At 35.0% G+C, this 9,129-nt stretch overlaps 1 protein-coding gene across 1 annotated transcript; it reads left to right on the top strand.

Annotated features, from left to right (window-relative positions):
- The first annotated feature begins 713 nt into the window (after window positions 1-713).
- On the top strand, window positions 714-4,979 carry LOC103943332 (integrin-linked protein kinase 1). Its single transcript, XM_009353618.3, has 12 exons — window positions 714-1,313; window positions 1,425-1,499; window positions 1,653-1,748; window positions 1,956-2,041; window positions 2,136-2,256; window positions 2,736-2,815; window positions 3,022-3,084; window positions 3,341-3,447; window positions 3,610-3,695; window positions 3,903-4,024; window positions 4,292-4,403; window positions 4,527-4,979. Exons 1-12 carry the CDS (start codon window positions 993-995, stop codon window positions 4,629-4,631), a joined length of 1,374 nt encoding a protein of 457 aa, XP_009351893.2. The 5' UTR covers window positions 714-992; the 3' UTR covers window positions 4,632-4,979.
- The last annotated feature ends 4,150 nt before the right edge of the window (window positions 4,980-9,129 follow it).

Below are 9,129 nucleotides of genomic sequence, written 5' to 3'. Positions count from 1 at the left end.
AGTTTGTTATTTATTTCCCCATACTTTGCGTTCAACATATGTAAATCAAAAAATTTACCGAGAGAAAGTGAACATAAAAGTGTGCTGGAGAACGGAAATATAACATGTGTACATTAGGTTTCCAACATTATTCAAATAGCAACTGCTCGTTAATTTCAGGAGATGACCATGTCAAACTGTGGAAGTAATTGACAACCATATTAGGACATCCATATCCTTTCTAATGGATAAGGGAAAGGTGGTCGACAAGAAATTATGGGAAAAGAAGAAACTTGTCTTGATGGGGACTTCTTTGTAAGAAAATTCAAAATTCTTTTTTCTTATTTTGTAATTATATTTTTAGGGGCTATTTGCAAACTATTCGTGTTTGTCATGTTCGTGTTATACCAGTTATCTTAATGTGTCGTGTCAGTTCGTTAAGATAACGGATCCCTAACTGGTGATTCAGTAATGACTCGATTAGTTAATAGGTCATGTCATTTCGTATTGGATTAACGAGTGATGTAAGAAATTGTCATACATAATGTCTAGATCTGTTAAAAGATATCTTACCAAGTCTTTAATAGATGACGTGATAACGATTCGACACATTCATGTATTACTCAATAACAATCCGACTCATTAATAGATTTACCCAAACTCGTTATTTTTGGATCAATTCGCGTCAAAATAATGGTTGTGCAAGAAATGATCAGAGCTACTCAATAATCATTCATCATTAAGCTAAAATTCCTTCAATAACCTAACACCCCCTCACGACCCCCCAAGAAAAAGGAGGAAAATTTGATATTCCCGTGTGGCACACTTGGCTGGTGACAGTTCACACTTCACCGCCGACGCCAACTGTCCCCAGGACTAGTTCGTTGGTGAGGCGCACATCAGAAAAATATAAAAACGGAAATCGCGAACGGAGAACTAAAAGCACTTTTCCTACAAATCCGTCGCGTATATAGCAAATTGCTGTACAGAAAAGCACTTCTTAGAAGCTGGCAATGGATTTGAAAACGCAGCCGTTGAGGTTCACACTGGGGAAGCAGTCGTCGCTGGCGCCGGAGCGTGAGCGGGAGAAGCACGTGGGTGAGGAGGATGATCCGGAGGGGATCGATCCCCGAGTGAAGCTAATGTATTTGGCCAATGAAGCTGATTTGGATGGGATTAACGAGCTTCTGGATTCGGGACTGGATGTGAATTTCAGGGACATCGACGATCGGACGGCTCTCCATGTCGCCGCGTGCCAGGGGCTCACCAACGTCGTTTCGCTGCTGCTCGACCGCGGTGCTGACGTTGACCCCAAAGACCGATGGGGGAGTACCGTAAGTGAAATTTTGAAATAATAATTACCCATTTCCAATGTAAAAATTTGAAAAATGGGAAATTAATATGTTTAATTAGTGATTAGTGATAATCTAATGTTGATTAAACAGCCTCTTTCAGATGCTATTTACTATAAAAACCATGACGTGATCAAGCTTCTGGAAAAGCGTGGGGCAAAGCCTCTGGTACTTTTTGATTAATTTAGCTGATTTGAATTTTTAAATTTTGACAAATTAAACAAACCCAATTCAGCTAAATGTGTTTTATGATTTGGGTTTGTATTAATTTTGTATATTATGCTCGTTTTGTATTCTAATTTGTATGAGTTCAACATTCAGATGGCTCCCATGCACGTTAGGCATGCCAGAGAAGTCCCAGAGTATGAAATTGATCCCAAAGAACTGGACTTTACCAACAGTGGTGAAATTACCAAGGTAAAGTTCTCGTTTTCCAATTACTTCGGTATACAGATTTGCGGTTTCTTGTTTCCCCTGTTATGAATTACACCTCTCGGAGTTGGAACCATCTTATCTTTGTGTGTTTTATAAGCATTTTGATTAGTTGTTCAATTGGGTGTTGTGCCTCTTTTAGTATTGTCACTCGCCTTATTTGATTCTGTTCAACCGTTTGTTGTTTAACAGGGAACATACCGTACTGCATCCTGGCGGGGAATACAGGTTGCAGTTAAAATGCTCGCGGAGGAAGTGCTTGTTGATGAGGATAAAGTGTGCGTTCTTTGTAAACTGTTCGTTGCTTTTTCAATTCGTGATTTCCTTGCTTTATGATCTTTGAATTTATAGGTCAATTTGGTCTTTCTTCAGGAAGGCATTCAGGGATGAGCTTGCATTGCTTCAAAAGATACGACATCCAAATGTAGTCCAATTTTTGGGTGCAGTGACTCAAAGCAGTCCAATGATGATTGTAACAGAATATTTGCCTAAGGTATTTTCCCATTCCGTTGGTCTTCTTAACATGGAATAGTAATGCCATGGTTTATAGTTTCCTGAGTTCTTACCATTCCCGTGTTTTGTTTATTCTGTGCTTATATTTGGCCTTCTTATTGTTCATTTTGTATTTGTGACCATTGCATCTCTCTGTATTTTGAAATAGTGAGAAGAGTCTATTTCATAATGTTTACTAGTAAAAGTTGAAGTTCCTATGTTATAGTGTGGAGTGGAATATGATACTCTTTAGAATGCCACCCTTTTTTGCATATGTTAGTCGTCAAATTTAGTTTTAGGGTTTCATTGAAAATTCCAGAATCAAATAGGCATGACATTGTTAGTGTTCATAGAGCATTTTTCTCTGTTCAGTTCCATTGAAAGTTGAGAGAAAAATAGTTAGTTTATAGCTTAAAAACCGGTACAATTTAGATTTTTCTTTAGATCTTAAATCTTTATTCTTCTGTCTTTTGATTGCAGGGAGACCTTCGTGCATTTTTGAAAACAAGAGGAGCACTAAAACCAATTACAGCTGTAAAACTTGCACTCGATATTGCAAGGTATGGTACTACTTTGAATTGGCCTTGCTTATCTTGTTCCAAATTTCTTTAGCTAACAAATGAAGAGAGACTATGTACTAATCAATGCTTGACTAATAGTAGCTATAAAACAAGAAAAGTTAGTTGGTTGATTCTTGTTGTGAGAGTAAGATTATGTATTGTACTTGGATATTTTTCCTCACCACCTATCTTTTGTTATCTTACAGGGGAATGAGTTATTTGCATGAGAATAAGCCAGAAGCTATAATTCATCGGGATCTTGAGCCTTCGTAAGTTTCTTCTTCTTCTTCATTGGCCTTTTCTTTTTCTTGGCAAGAATTGAACCCATGTCAAAGTCCCATTCCACTTTGCACTTACGTGATCTAAAAGACCGAATGGTCTACCCCTTTTCTTTTTCCCTATTTTGCTGAGCAAAGCATATGTTGATATTGGCATTGAACTACCAAAAAGATGAATCCTTGTTTCTCATAATAGCGTGGAACAGTCGGCATCTTATTTTTATGTTGCTCACGAGTAAGATAACAGGAACATATTGCGGGATGATTCCGGGCACCTGAAAGTTGCAGATTTTGGAGTTAGCAAGTTGCTGACAGTTAAAGAGGATAGGCCTTTGATTTGTCAAGACACTTCATGTGAGTATTTTCTTCTGGGAATAAACCGTTGTAGCTAATACGTTTTATAGATCCTAGCCAAGAAAAGTTTGTAGTTTTCCTTTGCTTAGTAGCCCTTGATAAATCTACAAGCGACCATATGTGTTTGTAGTCTTGAGTGGAATGTGTTAATTTGATTGACAGGTCGATACATAGCTCCTGAGGTTTTCAAGAACGAAGAATATGATACCAAAGTGGATGTATTCTCTTTTGCTCTAATTCTACAAGAGGTAAATATGACTCATTTCTAAATACTGGACCAACTGTATTTATAAAGTTATTGGTATGCCATCTTAGTGTGTACCCTCATCTAAGTAAACGTTTGTGTTTAGTAATAAGTTATTGTCAGAAGAACATAATATCAAGTGCCAAGTAGTTCATACCAATCAGTTGATGTATCAGGCTTCATTTGTGACTTTGTAAGATACTGTTTGTAGATGATAGAAAACTGCCTACCATTTGCTGCCCAGCAAGATAATGAAGTTCCAAAAGCATATGTTGCAAAAGAGCGCCCACCTTTTAGAGCTCCAGAAAAGCTTTATAGACATGGTCTTAGAGAGTAAGTCAACTTTCTCCAACTTATCCATTAAAATTAATGTTCAACTAGTGAGATTTTGTCATGACTTTTGACTGTCGCTTATTTGTCAACTTCTTTACCGTTCTGTTTTGTGTAGTTCTTCTCAGAGAGAGAGAGAGAGAGAGAGAGCTATGATTTTGGGATGCAAATCAAATTCACTTTTCTGCATAAAAACTTCTATGTTTACCTCTGTGTGTTTTAGGGTCATAAAAACTAGGCTAATCTTGTTAATGTGATACCTGCTCACAGGTTGATTGAGGAGTGCTGGAACGAGAATCCAGCTAAAAGACCTGCATTTAGGCAAATAATATTAAGGCTGGAATTTATTTATAACACTCTTGGTCAGAAAAGTCAATGGAAGGTGACCTCTCTACCTGTGGTGGTTTGCTATTGCTTTGTTTACCTTTATGTTCCTGCATTACTACTTGCATAGCTGAATATTCCTTCTCCTTTTGCCCCACCCCTACACATATAACATGTACAGGTTAGACCGTTGCAATGCTTTCAAAACTTTGAAGCCATGTTTCGGAAAGATCGTTCTGGTCGAGGCAGCAGAAGTCGTTCGTCACGTTCTACCAGCAGCATATAAAACAGGAACCGTTTCTGCATTTGTGTTAACAGCCTGCCAGCCGTAGTTTCTCATTCCAACTTGGTGACAAAAAAAGCTTATTGTCAAGACAGCAGAGAATCGCCTTCTGACAACATTTTTCGCATGTAACCACATTTTTATGTATCATATATATTCATATATGTTTCCAAGAATTTTTTTGCGTTCCATCACCATGGGTCGTGGCAATGATAATCCAGTCATCTTCGTGCTCATGCCGAGCTTTTGAGTTTGTAAGATAGATAGGTTGCTTGTAACTTTGTAAGCATTAAGTAAACTTTTGATGATGAATGATATTATTTGAATTGATTTAGGCCAAAGTTTACTTGATTCATGCTGCAGCCATTGTGAACATGAGTTATGAGCAGAAATTTTCTGACGTGATATTCTAAATTATCTAATCTATAGGGCATTGCCCAAAAAAAAAAAAAAAAAAAAAAAAAAAATCTATAAGAGGGCGAAAGCGAATTCAGACACAGAAGAGTGAGCATATTGTCCTAACAAACAAGCCAAAACCCGGACAAAAAAAAAAAAAGGATACACTTCATAAACTAATTAGTTAGCTTATTGAAGCTTTCTTTCCCCAAGTACCCCAACATAAGTTGGGTGCCTCTTTTGTCTTTGCATGCATTGTGGTCACAAGTTAATTAGCTTATACAACAAACTCTCTTCTTTTTGTGGCTTGGTCGGGTTAGTTTTTGTGCTTGGTCATATAACTTTGTGAGCAAAATCCATTCAGAAGGGCCTTACTAGTCGTGGAACTAGCCGTTGCACCTAATTATTAGGGCTCAGTAACGAAAATGGAAATAGCCTAACAATTTGTGTTAGAGCCAATTACTTTTGAATGACTAATTGGACCAACTTAATTACGTATACAAGATCTTTTGGAAGGTCAAAACTGAGAAAATTTGAGGCCCTAAATTGTCCAATTTGATTCTAACAAGATCTTTTGAATGATGAATGGTATTCCAAAAAATTTGTGCTTATGATCGAAATCGTTCATATTATAAATTACTTTGTAAGGAACTTATGTACAAAAAAAAAATCAATTAACGATCTCAATTTTAATCAATTATTTATTTATTTTTTTTTTTTGTAAAGATGATCTTAACAAAATGACTTATAATATGAATGGTATAGATTATAAACATGAAGTTTCGTAAATCGGTCACGCAGTGAATTGAGGAGGAACTCCTCCTCATCCATTCGAGCCAAGGTAATTCCTTATGTGAGATGCATCTTGTCTTGTAACTGCATCAGTTGGGTAAGAAGATAATTCAATTTTAACAATGTTAGACAATAAGTTCACCCTAGAAACTTAAGTTTGTTTTAAAAAAAAAAAATTAATAAGAACAATTTATATGTATATGAAGCTAACAATTCCAACTTAAAACTTCGTATTTCTTATAAATTGACAAAGAAAAACTTGTTCACATTCTTTACTGTGCAACGTGGGTACTAGAAAATTCCACTGTTGCAACTCAATAATTTTGAAAGAAAGTGAGCATGGAATTGGAAAAGAAAACAATAATTGTATTCCAGACCACCCAAAAGAAGAAAAAAAATGCTATCATGATTGTCCTTCGGACGGTGGATTCTTAAAGCAAAAGGATAATGTTCAGGACACTAACTTTTTAGATTATACTTTGTAAAATCTGTTATGTAGTAGTTGATGGTTGGACTACTTTAAAAAAAATGAGTCAAACCATCAACCGTCACATCATATAATTTACAAAAAATGGTTTAAAATTTTGGTCCTCCCGAACATTTTCCTAAAGAAAAAATATGAATACTGATTACATGTCTCCCTTCATTGAAACAGGGCTAGTGTCATGTTTGCAATCTTATGAGAGGATTACAATTTGTAGGAATAATCCTGGCCATCCATGAGTTTATTAAATGTCAACCTTCATTTGAACATGGGTAGTGTCATGTTCTTTGATAAAGAACGAAAGTTGTACGCAGATAATTTATGCATATGTAAATTACATTAACGTCAACTAAGTATATTCGAACAACTTGAGGTGGGAATTCAAAGAGCTGCCCATGACAGAGGAATTAATGTTGGAGTGGTTGTGCTAATGAGTGAAACCTTTAGTGACAAGGGGGACTATATGCCTTTTCAGAAGGACCACCAGCTTTAATCCAACATAACCTCTCACTTTCTCTTATCTCTTTTCAATTACATTTTTGTTTTGGAGATGAAAGGCTTTTGCTTTCAATATTTTCAAGAAAAAACAAACAAAAAAGAAAAGCAATTCTTTTCAAATAAGTACTTTAAATTCTACCTACGACACTGGCTAATTCTTTGCTAGATAGCAAGCGGTATTTCTCTTTTTAACGGTCAAAATAATGTTCAAAGTTCAAACCTTTTCCATGTCATGAAATGTTTAATCAAACTGAATATGACGTCGAAAAAATTATGGTGGTGAGTGATGACAGTTACAAGTTAAGGATTATAGTAACGACTTACAAAAACAAATTAAAGGGTTTTTTCATCAAAAGGTAATTGCATTCATAATTTGGCATCAAAGGGCCACTAGCCACAACGATAATACAAATACAAGAGATGATACATTAACAATATTTAGACAAATATATAAAGTATTCCTCCGATCACAACAATAAGATCAAGAACTTACTTGTTGTCTTGAGTTGCCACCGTTGTCGATGACGGGGTAAACACCGCCATGGAGGCAGTGATCGCAGCCAAGCTAAAATCAAATCCCTAACATATGAGAGATAACCTCTAAGGCTTAATTGTAACAATGGCCGCTGAACTTTACTTTAATTTAATTTTAATCTTTGAACTCTCATATTAGCTTTTTTAGTCATCAAACTTAACAATGTATTGTACCATTGGTCATTTTCACTAACACTGTCTATTTTTCCGTTAATGTAGGAGTATATTAGGAACTTTATTCCACATTACTACAAATAAATTTAAAAGTGAGAAATGAGAGGATTTTTTTTTTTTTTTTTTTTTGTGTAAGAAAATTGAATATAGAGAAATTTTTTTCATAGTTTCAACCATTTTCATTTTGTACTTTGATAGTTCAATTTTCATTTTATTTTAAGTTTTAGATATTAATTTATAAATTTTTATTCTTTTTTTAGCTTCTTTATTATTTATTGAAGTTTTATGTTGAAGTTCCTAATACATCCCTAGATTTAACAAACAAAAAAAAGAAAAAGATGGTGTTAGTGAAAATGACCAATGGTGCAATACATTGTTAAGTTTAAGGACTAAAGAAACTGATATGAGAATTCAGGGGCGAAAATTAAACTAGAAGTAAAGTTCTAGAACCATTACTACAATTAACCCAACCTCTAATGAGGTAGTTTTGTAGAACATCTATAATTGAATTTAATAACTTAATGTGTATACAAGCCTTGCAACACTAGCAAGCATAAAAAGATCAATGATAAGGTCTATAGTTCATAATACATTGTACATATATCATTGCTAGCTGCCATGTAACAAGGCTTAGACTTCGGCAGACCGTTTAGCTAAATTTAGTAAGCTATTGAAAGAACGACCCATTGGTTACTATAAGTGTATCACTTAAAGTTATCCAAGGCAACCGTTTTAGGTGGATATTCATTGGACAAATGTTTAATTTTTATATGTCGATGTCCTTTTCTTTGTTAATAACCACATTAAGGGTTGGGAGGAAATTTGAATTCGAACTCATCATTCACTAGATTCGAATTTAAAACCTCTTACTTACACGTAAAGAAAAATACTACAAGACTGTAGTTTAAGTGGCTAGGGTTCTTCAACTTTAAGATGAGGACATGAGGTGCTTATTTTTACTTTTCTAAACATGAGATATTGGGGGAGGGGGCACTAAACGCAGGACCTTTGTGCAACTGGATGATATTGATCACCTGAGTTACATATCATCATCTTGTACAAGACCCTTAATTACCTCATAAGATTTTTAAGAAACTTATAATTACTAGTAGTTAGTTCATAAATTAATAAAAACCATGAATAAAAAAAATAGAAGAACCCTTCAAAGAAGTGAAAAAGATGGTGAACTGCAATGGACTATGAAATTATGTCCATGATGCATTTATGGTATTAGGTCTTGCATTGAAGACATGAACCTCTCAACATCATTTGAAAGAAATGTGTTGTTGCTTTTGTGGTCCCTTTGCCTTTGGAGATAATATAATTAGTTTCATTAGACTTGGACTTGGACCTGGATTTACTTATCAATAATTAACTTAATTATAACGTTATTACATATATGGATAGATCCGTGACATCATTCTTTTTACATAACTTTTGACACATGTTGTTGGTGGACCAACTTCGTAATATTTCAACAATTCGAACAATCTATCTTTTAAGTCTTCCCCCAAAGATCATGTATATATACCAAAAATCACTCAAATCTGACAAGACCGTTGGATTAAGGGTTTAGAGTTTCTTTGTATAACTGGTCCATTTTCTTCACTACAAATTAATGGA

This window comes from the organism of the source record quoted next, unplaced genomic scaffold (genome assembly GCF_019419815.1).
Source record: "Pyrus x bretschneideri cultivar Hongxiangsu unplaced genomic scaffold, Pyrus_bretschneideri_v1 Contig19, whole genome shotgun sequence".
Classification (NCBI taxonomy): Eukaryota; Viridiplantae; Streptophyta; class Magnoliopsida; order Rosales; family Rosaceae; genus Pyrus; species Pyrus x bretschneideri.
This window is presented reverse-complemented; position numbering and strand designations above follow the sequence as displayed.